Source organism: Contarinia nasturtii, unplaced genomic scaffold, assembly GCF_009176525.2.
Source record: "Contarinia nasturtii isolate CC-2019 unplaced genomic scaffold, AAFC_CNas_1.1 Cnas_scaffold_187, whole genome shotgun sequence".
Classification (NCBI taxonomy): Eukaryota; Metazoa; Arthropoda; class Insecta; order Diptera; family Cecidomyiidae; genus Contarinia; species Contarinia nasturtii.
In genome coordinates, this window is record NW_022197544.1 from 8,746,798 (window position 1) to 8,764,624 (window position 17,827).

The 17,827-nt window shown below is 32.8% G+C and overlaps 3 protein-coding genes across 4 annotated transcripts in view; all 3 read right to left on the bottom strand.

Moving 5' to 3' along the window:
* The window catches only part of LOC116352050 (SCY1-like protein 2), a 41,300-nt gene extending 37,164 nt beyond the window's left edge, over positions 1 to 4,136 (bottom strand). For both annotated transcript variants that reach the window (XM_031784299.1, XM_031784298.1), the window contains exon 1: positions 3,339 to 4,136. The gene's annotated coding sequence lies outside the window, so the exon portion shown is untranslated. The remainder of the gene's footprint in view (positions 1 to 3,338) is intronic.
* The window catches only part of LOC116352054, a 587,314-nt gene that overhangs the window by 515,714 nt on the left and 53,773 nt on the right, over positions 1 to 17,827 (bottom strand). The gene's annotated exons all lie outside the window — the stretch shown is intronic.
* Positions 14,881 to 17,827, bottom strand: part of LOC116336819 (cyclic AMP response element-binding protein A-like) — a 14,073-nt gene continuing 11,126 nt past the window's right edge. Inside the window, exons 2-7 of the mRNA XM_031760969.1 lie at positions 16,545 to 16,656; positions 15,871 to 16,430; positions 15,676 to 15,805; positions 15,321 to 15,595; positions 15,083 to 15,226; positions 14,881 to 14,904 (exon numbers count right to left, since the gene is read on the bottom strand). Coding sequence (XP_031616829.1) covers positions 14,881 to 14,904; positions 15,083 to 15,226; positions 15,321 to 15,595; positions 15,676 to 15,805; positions 15,871 to 16,430; positions 16,545 to 16,656 — 1,245 coding nt within the window. The remainder of the gene's footprint in view (positions 14,905 to 15,082; positions 15,227 to 15,320; positions 15,596 to 15,675; positions 15,806 to 15,870; positions 16,431 to 16,544; positions 16,657 to 17,827) is intronic.

Below are 17,827 nucleotides of genomic sequence, written 5' to 3' on the forward strand. Positions count from 1 at the left end.
AGAGAGAGAGAGAGAGAGAGAGAGAGAGAGAGAGAGAGAGAGAGAGAGAGAGAGAGAGAGAGATTATACATAGAAAATTAGTCAGAACGACAACTTCATCGCTTGTCGTTTTTTCGAACTCAGACTCCGGAATATATTCCGTTTACCACTTTACAACGCCTGAACGCTGTCACATACAGTGAACAAGAGTTGTTACAATTTAATCATAAACTTCATCAAAATTCGCTGTTTATATAATACATAATGTGTATACATCTATTGGAAAATTTAGCTATTAAATACAAAGACACATAGTCACAGAGCCGCATGCATACAAGTTAAGTAGTTTGTGTTGTGCTACTGCTATTCATTTATGTTATATTTTTTTGTTGTTGTAGTTCTATCTTTTTCTTTACATTCTCTATCTGTATCTATTTGCATTTCTCTTTGGCCACTCAATTTTATTGAAAATTATGGGAATTTATGAGTACAAGCACCGCATGCATATACTGCAACAAGAGCAAATAAACAAATGAGAAAAGTTACACGGGATTTACCCGAGTTGTCATAAATATTAGTTTAATGAAGAGTCTTATGGTTTTTTTTGTGTTGTGAAAATTCGTCCCGTGCAACCCTTTGCCTCACGAATATTGTTTGTGTGCAAGACAGCATCCAAATTGTATGATTACGAATAAAGCCAGCCAGCATCATCACCCAATGTCATCCAACCAACCAGACACAAACATGCACACCCACAAAGTGAGATGAAGAGAGAGAGAGAGAGAGAGAGAGAGGGGGCGTGAGAGAGAAAGCTAACAATCGTGTATTAAAGATTAATTTTGTCACATTAATTTTGTCACCTTGTGCATTTGTTTATTCGTTTCGCCAAACACATGATATGACGAAGCTTGGGATAACAGCATCACCCATTGCATTCTCTTCAACGATGATGGGCTTCACTATCTCTAGCATCATCTCTATCTTTCTCTTTCACACTTTCACTTTCTATACCTCTCTATCTCTATCTCTGTTCGGCGCTGACAAATGCTACGACAAGTTTCTTGACTTTATTCAATATTTACACAATTGTAAAAGCCATTTGCATTTAGCACTTTGGATGGCAACTTAATACAGAAGTTTGACCCCGTCTGATAAGCAGATCTATGGCTGAAATAGAAATTCATATCCAGATGCATTCACTTCTCACTTCTTGAATATTGTTTGTTTGTTCGTTCATTCGCTTCAGACTCATTGGCATATACGTATACACACTGTGCAATATCTCACAATTTTGTTTCTTCATTTACATTAAATGAGAGACTTAACAAAATGATTTTCCACATTTTGAATGTGTTTAGATGATGTTGAAAATTACATCTTTATTTCCATAAAATTCAAAGTGTTTTGTCTTCAACTACTTGTAATTGTGATACGTGTGTATTTCAACTGAATTGACAAAATTCATTGAACTTGATAGTTTGGCATGTTAAGCTCATAAAAATGACTTTATCACTTTTCGATTTTTGTGCGTTCAATTATTAAGAGAAGTTTCGGACGCACGAAAAGTGATTCTTATTCCAAAAATCGATTAATGAAACAAAATCCAGAGGTTTCTTTTTTGTTTAAAGAAATAAATGACGTCCGTTCTGTATATATATTTTTCTTCGATGCTTTGCTATTGTTTCATATATATTTCGTGGCAAAATGTCTAAATAAATGGAATCCTCTTTCATTGCCACCCCAATATCGACTTTGTATCTTGTTGACTTTTCGAATCTGCTCTCGCACTTTTCGTTTTTCACACATACACGTTTAAACACTTAGTGTCTTTCTTTTTTCTCTCGGCACATACGAAACGACGATGAGCGATTTTCTTTTATTTGTGGGAGATGCTACATTCAATTATTGGCGCAAAGAAGAAGAAAAAAATGCCTGACACACGCAACCTACGGCTTATAAAGCTCAAAACTTATTACATATATATAGAGATATATTGTGTGTGTCCAGATGATATTCCACCGTGTTTTTTTTGTTCTTGGGTTTTGCTCATTTTTTTTTTTGGTCATATTTCTTACGAAATATTCAAATAGAGTGTGGCCACCAAACAACAGCAAACATATATATACATATACATATATTAAGCTTACACTTTGGAGTGTTGAAAGTGACGCGAATAACGTACACAGAGTAAGATGAACAGAGAGGGAGAGAGAGAAAGTAATAATAATAAGAAGAAAATATTAGTCTAAGATCCACTCAGACTCGGTGAGTTATGATGTAAATTTTTCGACGTTATATTTTTCATAAACTTCAATCAATTTGGTTGGTCGTCTATGTACGACCTGAACGACCTGACTCGACCGAAATGTGAGCTTTTTATTAGAAAGACAACGTGTGGAAAAGAAAAAAAAAACAAATGCTTAGATGATAGAATTTTTTTTTGTTCTCCGTTTCTTTGCACAAACATACGAATACATACACGTTGGTACAGGCGTTTGAGCAAATTCGATTTTCCACTGAATGAAAGAAAAACAACAGTTTTTTCTTCTTCTTCTCATTTTTACTTCCGAATTTGTCTTGTTTATTTGCACATTTATGTTCTAAATCATTTCGTTGCCTTTCTTCTCATCTTCATTACGTACCTTTCTATTTATCTCGATTTATTTCATTTCTATGCTATTAACGACACATATTTCGATGAAATATTTTTGCTTTTAATCGTCTCTAATCGGAGTTACATGCGAAAAGTTTTTCGAACTCAAACAAAAAAGAAAACACAACCAACAAACTAACAACTATGAATCATTAGCTCATACGAAATGTAACTATTAAACGGTCAAATCAAAAAGACAATAAGATGTGTGCGTGCAAGACCTGTATTCGAAAATATCAAATAAAATACGTTATACCATTTATTTTCTAGGTGTTCACATAAAACCACTATAATATGGTCGACGTTAACAACACACCGAAATCTATTTCACTTCTCAAACAATTGTTGTAATTATTTTTATATTATTCTATTTATTTCGTTAGTTCATCGTTGGTTCATGATTTTTGTTTCTCGATTTCTATCTATCTCTCTCGTTCAATATTTACTACAGTACATTGAATTAGAAAAACAAAACACTTCAAAAACCGTTTACGTCCAAAAACACAAAATGCTATGCTTTCAAATATTGAAATAAAGTTGTGGCAAAAGGATAATTAAATGAATAAATGAATGAACTAACTACAGTTAAGCACATTTATATACACGCAAACACACGCACACGTACGCACACATGGACAACAGCAAAGAGAGCGAGTATACTGATAGTTATAAGACCAAAGCAAGCAAAATATTCTCGAATATTAACCTGTTGCAAAATTACAATAATGGTACGGTAAGGATCTATCCAGGCGAAAAAATGGCGATGATGATGATATGATGATATTTTTTATTTGTTGTATTTCATTCGTTCGTTGGGACTCTCTCACTATTTAGTAATGTATGTTGTTGCACTGTTTGGTTGTCGTCGTTTACAAGTCTCTTCAAATCGAGACTCTGTATCTATAAGAGTTCATATTTGGTCCATGAGCTAAGACAAAATCAACAACCGATTGCATGAGAGGTATGTGTGTATTTGTATATATATAAAAAAAAAGTGTGTACACAGTTGGTGGATTTTTGAAAACGAGTTGTTGCTTCCCTCTCTATTGTTTGCTTTGTGGAAATTTGCTCCGCGCCACGTTCTTGTATTACTTACATAACAAAATCAAATTAAACCGTGTGTGTTTCGTTTTGTTTAGTCTATTATTAATCTATAACAGTGATTAATTTGTGAAACAAAAAAAAAATAATTTGCAATGTTCAATTCACATAATTTGAAAGAGAAAGAGATCGCGGACACGAAAATGCAGCACATTCGAAACCACCACATTCACATACATACACTATGCACCATTTGTTTTCAAAAGAACAAAAACCGTGAATAACCACCAAATTTAAGAAAAAAAAAACAGAAATTTGCTAACCGCACAAACCGCAACAGTGTCAAATAACGGGCGACAAAATTTGATGTGGTTATTTTTATTTTTTATTGTTTTTTTTTTCAATATACATATATATTTTTCTGTATTCTATTTCGAAATTAATGAGAAAAATGATAAAAACGAAAATGATAAAATAAAATATGCAACGATGAATTAATGAATATGACGGTAGAGCAGAAAAATTATGACAATACGTATTAACGCACGGCAACCGAAAAGCAGACTATTATGCTTAGCGAGCATACGAAATGGAATTGCTTAACTTTGATAGATAATGTACAACAGGCAAAAAACGAAAGGCCAAAAACACATCATATACGAATATATGGTTCGGTGAAACGGTGGGTACACAATCGTCGATGTCGACGTCGATGGAAACAGAGACAGCAACAACAACAACAACAACACACCAAGCACCATCAGCAGCAACAATTGGTAAATAGCATTGCAAACACATCAACCAGCGAGACAGAGAAGGAGCGAGAAGCAAAATAAAAAAAGAAAAGAAAAGAAGAACAACCGTACACCGAAACTCACGCAGAATTTTGTAGCAAAACCGAACTGTCTGTTCGAATGTAACGAATCCCCTCAGATTGTATATGTATATATATTTTATACATGTACAGGGCTTTTACGGAGATCCTTTTATGTATTGTACAGTCTGAGCATTTTTCAATGTCTTCGTCCTCTGTACGCTCTGCTGGGTCACACACTATGTGCTGGCTGACTTTCTGTATGCTGTGTGTGCAAAGCTTTCAAACAAAACTGAAGTGAATTATAACGACACTCGACTCACTGCTCACCGTTTCGCCAAAAAAAAAACACACAACACACAACATAATATGAAATCAACACACAGAATTCCTTCGCAACGCGCGCCAACCGAACGATTCCCAATGTCTTTCACTCTATAGCACATAATATCACACATTCGTACATAAACCTCATATCTCAATACATACGCACACCGACAACCGTGTAGATTCATAATATAACATTCATCGTATCATCAAATCTAAACATAGTATATGTACACACGTACATTTACTCTTGTTTGCACAGTCAAAAAGCACAACCGTGGAATTCAAATCCCTGGATGCTTGCGAGGGGAATACATATATATATATATATATATATATATATATATATCATCATTTGATACAGAGAAGAAGAAAAAATTTATACATAGAAATATATACACATCGTAACCATACCAATTTCAACATTTATTTCGCATTTTAATTAAACACCATACTTATTTTATAATAGAAAGTAGTCAAGCCTAATTTTTTTTGTTTGAAATTAAATTCGCAAGCACACGAACATGAAGTATAATAATACAATTTTGATTGAGCAAGATCATGCGAATTATGTTTTTTTCTTCTTCATCAACTCCAGTTTAATGAAATTTTCATTTTGAATGTCAAGCATTTTTATATTAAAATGGTTTGTTTTTTCAACCGTTCAAAATGAAATCCTAGGAAAAATACTGCGACTTTTTTTGCCGTTGTATAAATTTAAAAATCTAATTTGAAAGTCATTTCATATATATATATTTTTTCGTTTAACATAAAATGTCATTTTTTTTCTTGCCTTCGTATAAAAACAATTGTTAACTGAGTTCTTCAAGACAAATTCCGTAATTTTTCTGTCAGTTAAAATTAAGAGGCATTTAATGTTTGATTAATGTTTTTCTCTGTGATAACTGGAATTAATAAACAATTTTTATGATTAAAATTAAAATTAATGAGATCAAGTGATTTTTCAAAATGAAAAAATAGAGAGAGAATGAAATGATGTATATGTATGAAATAAATCGTTAAACCATCCCACAATTATGCCATTTATCGTACATAATCTGTTGATTTTTGTCCGGTTCGATGTGTTCATCAAAATTTTGATGTGTTCAGTCGGTTAAGGTAACGATAAAAAAATATATATGATGAAATAAAACAAAAAAAACTTTGTTTAATCCTTGTAAAATCTATAAAGTCTGGTTGTACTTTATAATTTTTCCCCCATTTACCATATTTACCGACGGCATGATTCCGCGTTGGAATCCGATCGGATTGTGTACACATATATAATATCGATGACCGAGAACTTGCTTATACGTATGTACTCTGACGTATCTATAGGCATGGTGTTCTTTTTACATTTCAAAGGTAAATTTTGAAATGAATGGTGGGAGAAAAAAGAGAGAACCGTGTGCAAGAGTGAGAAGAAGAACGTGCATCAACCATTTAGAAGGTTTTTCTTTTAAATGAAAAACAGAGCAAACATGTTGCCGCTTCCTAGAAATAATGAAAATCAAAACCAAACCATTCAACAATTTTAGATGTGTGGGGGTAAACGAGAGTGAGGTTGTAATTGAGCGATATTTTTGATTGAATCAAATTTTGTTTTTGCCGTATGATTACACAAACCTTTTTACCTAGTATATTACAACATTGGCCTGAATTCGATAAATTATTCCATTGTTGTTTGAGCTTTTATGATTGATGTGCTGGTTGGTTGTTGTTGGTTAGGAAATGATGAGGGCAAATGTTGCTTTGAAGCTATTAAATTCCATTCGATCAATTGAAAATATTTTCTTTACAAATTGGCATTCGAATGGTGAAATGATGGATTTTAGCATTGCTGTATTGTTTTGTCATTCTCACAAGCAATAGTTATGAAATAAAAGTCGAAAAACCATTAATACAGCAGATTGGCATTAAGAAAATTAAATCGACCCAAAGTTTCTGTTGTTCTCGCACAGACATCAACGCATAAAAGTATCTTTGGTGCAGAGATTGACACGTTCTCTGCTGTTTGGAAATTATCGAAAACATGATCGAATGCTTACTAGGGGTAAATCAGTACTAGAATAATCATTTTTGTCTAAAGTAGATCTACGTTGTAAGCAGTAATCCATACTAATCTGCAGTAATACACACTTATGTAAATTCTAAAGCAGTGCAATGACGCTTTATGTGTACATTGTATAAAGCGATCGTGGTATATTGCGGATTGAAACAAATTATTGTTGATTATTTTAAATAAAAAAATGCAAAATATCGAATTTTGATCAAAATTGGAGGATACACTGTATCAAAGAATTCCTGTTCACATTAAAAACACTTTCGAGTACGTAAAAATCTATATGTGTTTTTATAATTTTCTAACAATTTAATTGTGCTATAGTTTCTACACCAATTTCTAATTTGGACCAAAATTCGATATTTTCCATTTTTTTTTATTTAAAATAGTCAACGATAAATTGTATCAATCCGAAAAATACGGCGATCGCTTTATGCCTAACAAATGTCATACATAACGTACAAATGAAATTTACGTAAGTGTGTATTACAATGGATTAATATGGATTACTACTCACAACGTAGAATTACTTTAGACAAAATTGATTATTCTAGTACTGCTCTGCCCCTCTGCTCACGTTCTCTTTGACTTTGGCCGTCTGTTTCTCAGATCGTATAGGTGACATTTTCCATGCTCTACCGAAATCACAAATCAATATTATGATTATGACATATATTGTATTAACGAAGTCGGTCAGATTAATTGAAAGCTAAACTTACGTGAATAAATGCATAAATTATGGCGTTGATTTCATCAATATATTATTCGCTTGAAAACATTTCCCGAAATCTCATTCAAAATTGGACGACGTTATAAAAATTTCATGAGTTTTTTGTATCAACATTAATTTTCAATCAATATGAATGAAATTCAGTACACGAAACACACCCACACAAAATATCACACAAAACTATTATAGAATTTGCTCTAAGCTCGATTTCGGCAAAGTCTTATACATTTTTGTACCTGCAGTATGGCATATCGATAAAAACTAAAACAATGAACAAAATCGAGAGAGTGATCCTTAGATGTTACACTGATCGTGTGTAAACTAACACTTTTCGTTTCAAATAATTGCCTAAAAATATGATAAAATCTTTGATTGTAGATTTGAAGCTCTCTTTGGTGTAGATGATAAAATAATTCAAAGTCAAACCATACGCTTCTTTAAAATGACTTTTTTTTAATCAAAGCGATGACTTATGACTGAGGAAATACACATTTTTTTTATTCGAAGTTTTCATTTTCGCGTTCAGTTTAGAAGAAATTATCACAAATTTGACAAGTTTCTGTAAATCATACATCGGTCGATAATTAAGAGAGGAACATTCAAAATCCCTGGCAAAAAAGTGGAATTCATTTTACTCGGATCAGATTCGATAAAGGGTGGATAAAAAATCCCTAGCAAATCGAAATATTTTTAGTAAAACATTTTTACTCATTGAAAAACCATCACTAGAACCATCACAAATCAAAAGAATTGTGCCATCACATACTAAATTAACGAATCAAAAAGGTTATTCACTTTCTTGCCGAAAACTTCAGCAAATTGAAAGAAATTCTTAATTCCTAGGGGCGGGTGTAGCTCTAACGATTCACGGGTCTTAGGGAGAAAACTTTTGTTACACAAAAATGACAAATTTTACACAAAGTATCAAATTGGTAAAATAGATGAAATGATTGGATTGGTGTGTAAAATGCAAATAACGATTTTTACAAAAAAAAAAAAAAAATATTTTTACATTTTTGAGTTTGGATTTAATTTAACTTAACAAAAAAAGTTTAAACTCAAAACACACGAGAGTAGTAAAATAATATGTGACTGCACCATTTTAATTGCGACAACAGCATCCACCATTTTAATTTTTTATTAGTTCGATTGATTCGTATGCAATGCGACGAATTTTCTAGAAAATATTTTTTTTTCTCTCCTTCATTTCGTTTCTTCAAATTGTTCCCCCGCCAGGGCTATCAATGAAATTCAATTCAAACTTGAAAAATTATCGAAACATTTACTTTATTTTTTCCTCTCTTTCATTTCGTTGCTTCAAATTGAAATTAAAATAAAAATTGGAATCCAAACTCAAATTTTTTTTTTTTTTTTTTTTTTTTTGAAAAAATCGCTATTTGCAATTTACACACCAATCCAACATTTCATCTATTTTGCTAATTTGATACTTTGTGTAACATTTGTCACTTTTCTCCCCCCTCTGCCCATGTATGTTGTAAACACAAATTGTTTCCGCGTGATATTTTTGCACATCATTTCGGCAAAATCAAAAGAGTCTTTTCATAAATAAAACAAATTATTCGTCATTTAAAAATGAACACATTTCATTCAAATTCAATGCAAATCAAATAATCTGACATGTTGAATCTGAAAAGTTAATGAAAGTCCCTCGTAGTTGTCAATTAATATGCCTTTTATTATTGAATTTAGAATTTTTGCGAATCCAAAACTTTTCTCTAAATATTTATACACAAATATCAATTTCCCAAGAAGTGTCAAATTGATTTCGGCTGAAAAAAAAATTAATTCTTTCCTAACACATTTTGTGAGAACATGCTCCCATCCTTCTTTATTTCAATCAAAATCAAACAGTAAGATACATTGATTTAACAATAACGAAAGAAGAAAAAATTTAAATCCTTTTTATATCGAAAAAAAATTGTAATTCAACTTGAGTTGATAAAAAAACATTGGTTTTTTTCTTAAATTATGCGACTATGTACACTACTTTTCAACGTAAATATAACGCATATAAAATACATGTCCCACTTCTAGAATAATGTTACTTTGAGGCATACAATTTGGAAGATAAGTATGTCTCAGCAATTGATGTGTACAGCGATAAAAAAAAGAATGTTTGTGCTTTGCCACCACCAACGATGAACGTCTTTGCATTTTGAAAAGAATTGAAATGAATATCTAAATGGATGTTGAAAATAAAAGAGCTTTTCAAATAGACGGCCAATAGAATGAGTGAGCAAACGAGAGAGACATAGAATGGTTTTCTTTATGTCTTATACGTTACGTAAAGATACAATGATGTGAGTAATCAAAAAAAAGAAAGAAGAACCAGAAGAAGAATGTGTATTGCTCGATCAAGTATAAATTTATTCTTTTGAAAAGCAGATTCTCAACTCCATACGCTTTATGCTAGGGGGTAATCGCGAATTTTTATTCACCAAAATCTAACTTTATTCTTAAAATCTGATTAAAACTCAAATATCTCAAAGTATTCAATTGTATCTCACAATATCTCAAAGTATTGGTGGATCTTCAGGATCATTCAGATCGCTCCCAGTTCTGGAAGTTGACCCTCAGGATGGGCCAGGGCATTGTCAAACCATAGTCTGGTCCATCCTGAGGATCCACCAAACCCGCTTCCAGAACTTGGAGCAGTTCTGATGATCCTGAGGATCCACTAAAGCCCACTTCCAGAACAACTTTTAGATGAGAACATCTCACAATATCCCCCAAAAATGTAAAGTTGCGTTCATATCTCTCGATATCTCTTGAATTCGTTGAAATCTCCTGAATTTGTTCATATTTCTATATATTTAAAAGCGCGGTTACCCCCTAGGCTTTATGTGTACGTAACGTATGCGTGTGTGTATTTGCTTTGAATGAATGCGAAAATTCCGATCCGACTATCGAACAATGTATGAAAAGATATAAAGCCATTCTTAAATTGCTAGCCGTAGTGTGCTGCCGCTGCTTATGCTTTTTTTCAGACAACATATTGAATTAACTGGTCAGTTGAGCTGATAGTACGTTAGCCAGCTAAATGGGCTAAAACAATAGACGTTATTGTTTTAATGATGAATCACTTCTCTCATTATAACAAAAACTTCTATTGTTTTAGCCCATTTAGCCAGCTAACGTACTGTCAGCTGAACTGACCAGTTAATTCAATATATTGTCTGCTTTTTTTCATCTCATGATGATGATGTTTCTTCCTTTATTCTATATTTTCACCTGTTTTGGATTGTGGTTCGTTCATATTTAAAGTGATGCTTATTGAAACTTATTCAGTATACATTCCGAAATGGGAAAAAAAGAGAATAGCACGAATAAGTACCTACAACACACTCATTTTTCTTCTTCTGCTTTTTTTTCTTGTTCTGAATTCATTTAATTTGAAGCAACCGCACGCTATATATACCAGGAGCAATGGGGAAAAAAATATAATCATCGTCACTCTCTCAATTATGTTGAACGAGAGTTATGCTGAGACTTTGATAGAAAATAATTTGTGTTTGTGGCGCATGTATAATTTATCGATGGTATTCATTCTTCGTTTTCATGGCCAATGAAAATAACAATATATTGCGAAAGAAGATCACAAATTTTGTGCGTAAATTTGGTGTCGTGAATCGCTTTCCATTCTTGAATAAGTCAATGTAAAAAAAACCAGAATACACAATAAATCTGTAGCTCGTATGTTTTGCACGGTTAATGCGCGCTCATGAATCAAATATATCCGTGCGAGAAAGGTGACCGAGAGAAGAAAAGAAACGTATGTCCACAGTGAACGTTCTGTTCCGTTGTAGCGTAGCATCAGATGAATGAAAAAAAAACGAAACCTTAGCGAATTGTATATGTAGTTTCATCGGGAGAAAAATTTGTTGGCATAGGCATACATTCTGGCATGTTTGCCAACCGCAAACTAAAATTTTATTGGAATAAATTGTTGAATATATGCAACAATTGGCATTTTCGCCCCTCTTTTTTCCGAATACAATCAACAAATAAAGCTGACAAAGCAAACAAAATCCCCCCATCACAGTGAGCTTATACCACAACTGTTGAACATTCGATGAGAATGTGTGAGTGTGCGCAGAACACATTTTCTGGCCTGGACAAATACCATTTATTTTTAGTATATTGTTCATTTTCGGTTTCATTTTCAACATACGCTTTCTCTCTCTCTCTCTCTCTCTCTCTCTCTATCGATATTATTTGTATTGTTAGATTGGGAGTTTATATAAACGGATTTTCTGTTTTATGTATACGCACAAGCACGCACGCACACACACACACATACATACATGTACGCTTGAACAATAATGACGAAAACAATAAACAAGCCAATCTCGTCAATAAACGAAAGAAATATGATGAAAGCGTGCTCCCATCGATAAATAAAATGCGTTTGGGATACTCCTGAAAATGCTAATAAAACATCTAAGGCAATTTTAAAAGCTCGCGCTTGTCGTACAAAATGAAATAAATACGTTTTCAATGTCACATCACAATATATTATTCGGGAAATGGGAATTTGACGCCACCTGTTGAGCTGAAAAACATATATATACCTATATGTATATATAAACTTATTATTTCGTGTTTAAGTGATGCATAATATAGATTCTCTTTTTTTAGACGGGGGAGGAGATGGTTTAGGTTGAAAATACAGAATGGACATTATTTTTGGTGATAATAGCAACTCAAACTCATTATCAAGTGTTGAAAACTGAATGAAAATAATAAATATTAATTGAATTGTTGTAAGCAAAACATTTGGGTTGATTCAACATCATTTTTATATACACACACATACAGTTGGATTTAATTTATTCATATCATCAAATGTAGATAAATAGATGATTCTCAAGAGTGCAAGGTTATCAAATCCTTGTTATGTCCCTGTCCCATTAAATTTAACATTGAACTTTGTGTGCATAACGTTGAATGAGCCATTGGATCATTAACTCTCATATTTATAATTTTTGTATATTTTATTGAAATGATTACATTTCGTTTGAAACATCATGAATACAATATCTGTCAAACATATAAGGCTCAACATTTTCAATGCGAAAAAAAAATTATTATTATTAATGAATGTCAGAGCACCAGAGAGGCACCACGGACACAGTGACACGCATAATTGAAAATAATTGCATTTTCTACTGACCCATTCGAGTATGCTTTAATATGCGTAAAACCAGTTTTTTATAAACACAGTGCCATAGACGAGGCGTTTCCATTTTTATGAAAATATCGTTATTCATAGCACAAGTGTATTATGAACAACCCTGTGTGAGTTTGCAGAAAAGAAAAGAAGGTTTTGAAAAGGAAAAGCTTAAAACAAACAATTCGACTTGGAAATCATCTCCTTAAGAATATAAATCGATTTAGAAACATATTTTTTAATTATTTTCAACAAACTTAATTTGATTTTATACCGAAAATTGTGTTGCGTATCGGTTGAAAGAAACGATACTTTTTTTTCTATTGAATATTTAATCTGATAATCTAACCAATAAAAACAACCAAAATATCGTCAATAGAAAAAAAGTATACATTTTCTGGGAGTGTGGAAGCCAAAGTGGCTTGTAATCGATTCGAATTTGTATTCGAAGAAGATATATTATTATTCACATCAATTTGATTTGAAAATATGTGCTCTCTTATAAATTTGTTTATTTTGTCATGGTTGGTAAGACATACAAAGTATATACCATAGGCGAATCTAGTATTTTTAAAAAAATGTAATTTGAAATGGATTTTCTATTGATCGACTAAACATAGGCTTTGCTAAAATGTACAGAGCAGTAGCACAGAACCGTATCGAAGGACGCACGATAAAATGAACGCTCAAAAAATTTGATTCGAACGTATTTCAAATTTTAAGATTAGAGAGATTTATGTATGGGTGGTGACGAAATTTTTTTAGGGGTGAAGACAAAAATTTTAAGGGGGCCCCTGGCAAAATTCATGGGGAGTCCGCACAAGAGTCCTCTAGCAAAAAGAGATTTTTGATTCCACTCCGAAAAAAAAAATCATTACGGGGTGAGAATTTGGCACAAAAAACTCGAGCAAATTGAATGATTTTCTCTCGGTAAAAAACCCTAGCACGTCGAACGAATCTTTTTGGAGGGTTCCGACAAATGTTTTAAGGGGCAGTTTATCCAAACCTTAGGAACCAAAAAGAAGAAATCATGCAATCGCCCTCAGAAAATCAGTTCTTGAATTCTAAGAACAATCGTCCGCTACGGTCCAAGTTCCACCAGTGTCTTTACAATTTTCGTGACTCAGGTCTTTTCTCTTCGCGTTTTTTCCGGATTCAGCATTTTTTTTTTGAATTCAATATTATGAGAATTATGCAATCACAGCAAAAAATATTTGTCATTCAATTGAATTTTTTGTACCTTAACCGAGTGCCGGTTTAAAGAAATTGAATGGCCAACCGAAGTCTACAGTTGACATTTTGTATTACAATTTTAATGCAAATATGTTCCAACTTTATGTTTTATAATTGAAATTAAACTCCATGAGCAAAATTCACAACCATAGAATGAAAAGGCATTAAAAGTTTTAGTATATTTATCATCGATGCAAACTATTCATCCCACATAATTTCAAGTATTCACTCAAAAACTTAGTTAAGTGGAAATACTTAGATTCTATGAACTTGGTTGATGTATATACTATTCGCAGTGCATGGTCACAGTAAAATGAGAGAGAAAAAACAGTCAGACGATGTAAAATATCGTTATGGGTACGATAAAAAGCAAAACATCAAATGAATTATTAAGTATAACTTCAAACGATGTTGTTTACAACTTATGCCGAGATACCGTCAACATATTTTTTTTTGCACTGAATTTATGGTCAATGGCAATATCGATCGCTTTTTTGTGTATGCAAAACACACTTCTAGTACATGCTGAAACACTTGTGACACTCTAAAAATCTATAAAGAAACCCATATTGAATAGTTAATTTTAGTTAAATAACAAAATGAAGATATCAACGATTTTTTTATGGCATTTCATATGCGATTTAATGCTATTCTTACAAGACACTGTGTGTGGTTTATAAACAACAGTTTTTTTACTTTTTTAGTGGCTTGAATTACCAACTGATTGGCCAATCCAAAAGTATAGATTAATTTCTTTATTTTTAAACTACACCTGACAGCAGCAATTTCCAAAATTCAAAATGTTTTTTTGTATTTAATGTGCATAGCAAGCATATTGTACGGTTTGTATTTACTGTGTGCTGTGTGCCACAAGCTAAAACAAAAAACGCGCTAAAAACAGAAAAAGAAATAGAAGGAGAGAGAGAGAGTTTGAATGTGCTACACACTTCATTTCCCCTTCGAAACGAGATGTGTGACAATACTAATTTAGAATTATGTGGATTTTGTATTCGATCATTCGATTCGACGACAATGTTTGAAATGATAAAAACCCTATTTTTAATTTTCCTTCGGATTTTCTTGAGCGATTTCTCTTCAGATTTTGTTAATGGTAATCTGGTCGGAATGGGATAACCTTCGGCGATTAATGTTCGCTTCTCTTCTTCGGTTAATTCAAGTTGACCCGTTGACCCTTTCTGTGTGTTAAAAAAGAAGAAGAATATAAATATGTCGATTAATCACAAATGAATAATGCCATAAATGCATTTGACCAAAGCAACGATAATATACCAGTTGGTTACTGATTAGCGGTGTATGAATTGGTTGACGTGAGTTAGATGTGCTATAAGCACGTGAACTGTTTGGTGATACACTGTTACCGGATTGACTAATATTTTTCGTTGTAATGGTTTGTTGTTGCGACGCTTGCGCCTGTGAACTGTTCGGAGAATATGAGGATAGACTTGAGGCTGGTGATGAAGGTATTGTGTGTATTTCAGCACTTTGATTATCTTCCGAGTCATCACTCGAAAGTGATGATGGCGGTGTTGGCGGCAAACCAAATCCTATAAAGAAATACATGGAAGATTTGAAAAATTAGAATTCATTTAAAAAAATTCAAAGGCGGATCTTGTGTTTTTTTTACCTTGTGTTTGTTGGCCATCCATTCGAATGGTCATTGTTGGTACAACAATCCGTTGTTGGGTGCCATTTAAGATGATTTGCTGATTTTTCAATAGACTGTGTGAGGCTGGCGACAATTGCAACGAACCATTCTGAAAACGGCGAACAAAGATAATTTGAGTATAAATGTTCATATAACATATTTAATCAAACAAACCTTATTATGTTCGAATACAAGATCGGCATTCGTGTATGTTGCAACATTGGCCAAATTTACGTTAATCATGCCAAATTGTGATTTCACAGCATTTTGTGGTGTTGATTGTGTGACAAGAATGCTTTCGCTTGAAGAGGTTGATGCATTTGGACTGGGTGGGCAACTTGAACCGGGCGATAATGGTTCCTCTTTAATCGTTGAATCGTCAACTGTATCAGTTTCAAAACAATCAACTGCGATCGCATTTCCAATTCCACCGCGATTGTTTATCAGTTTTGGAGAGGTAAATGCCAATCGTGCTTGAAGCTCTTCACTGCTATTGGTCTCAGTGTTAAAATTAATCATGTTACTGCTGCTGGTTGATAAGATAAAGTTTGCATCGTTGCCTTGTTGTTTGCTGCTCGACGGAAAAATTAATGCGTTCTTAATACCTTTCAAAGATGAATTCACCTTATTGTGATTGACAAGATTGATGTCGTTGTTGTTGATGTGTTTTATTGCGGACGTTTTGGTCGATAGTATATTTGAATTTATCGTAATTTCATAATCGTCATCCATTTCTAATCGTAACAAATAATTTTTAAATAATTGGTCAATGACTCTTTGTTTGGGCATTTTTCTTGAAACATAACATAATTTAAAATTTGTTGAATTTAATTTGACCATTGGATTACCATCGATCTTATTCTGGAGACTACGCGGGGAATCTGGAATTGAGTCGCCATTTGAATTGAGGCTGTATGAATGCTCAGTTTTAATTGGTTGACAACCAAATAATGCATCAGACTCATATAAAAACAAATGTCGGTGTACACGTCCATTTAACGTTAAAGATAAGCGTCAAGTTATTTTTTGTTAAAAAATTGTTGTCGAATAAAAAACACACGATGTAAATAATATTTTAGGAGCGTGGCGGTTTAAAAATTCTGTTCGAACAAAAATCAGTTGATTTGAGTGCTGTTGCATTGACATATAGTCTATAGCGCTTGCTCTTTTCTAACGCAGTGAGCGTCGTTCAACGTCATACGCTGTCCTTGTCATTCTTCCACTCTTTTGGTTAAACCAGAAAGGAGCAAGCGCTATAGACTACATGTCAATGCAACAGCACTCAAATCAACTGATTTTTGTTCTAAAATAATTTTTAAGCCGTCACGCTCTTAAAATATTATTTACAACGTGTTTTTTTTATTCGACAACAATTTTTTAACAAAAAATAACGTGACGCTTTTCTTTAACGTTAAATGGACGTGTACACCGTCATTTGTTTTTATATGAGAGATATTAGTTTATCTTGATAAATTACATGATTGGTTTTGATTGATTCACGATCAAAAATCGGCCAATCCATCTCCGCATCATCGGTTGAGATATTCAAAGCCTCCTGTATTGCCTAACCACAAAAAAAATTGAAAGAGGGGAGAGAGAAAAGAAGTGAATCAGAAAAATGTGTGAATAATATTTTAATTTTAAAAAAATCATTTAAAATAATTGTGAAATTGTCTGATTGCCAAATTGTCTGTCGCTGCAAAATGTTAAATCATTCCGATTGGCAATTAATTGAAAATATAAATAATTGTACGCAACTCATGCATCTGTGTTGACACCATGATCACCTTTATTTTATCGCAACACGGCTTGATCACAATAGACGCTTTTGTCGGTTCATTTATAGCTAAACGATTTAAAAGAAATTAATTGTAAACATTTTGAAGTCTATAGAATCTGTGTAGAGAAATCTGTGATAACCCAAGAAACCGAAAATATTTTTGCTGCATCTGTTCAAAAGCATGATTTTATTGCGAAAGAGAATTGGCTGTATTTCACAAAATATTTCCACTGACAAGAATGAGATCGCGTTGAGACTCTTTTTTCCATGCTTTCCTTGTTTGATCGGTTGAGAAAGTTGATATTGTTGAAATGAAATAAACTATTCATTCACTAATGAGCACTTAAATAA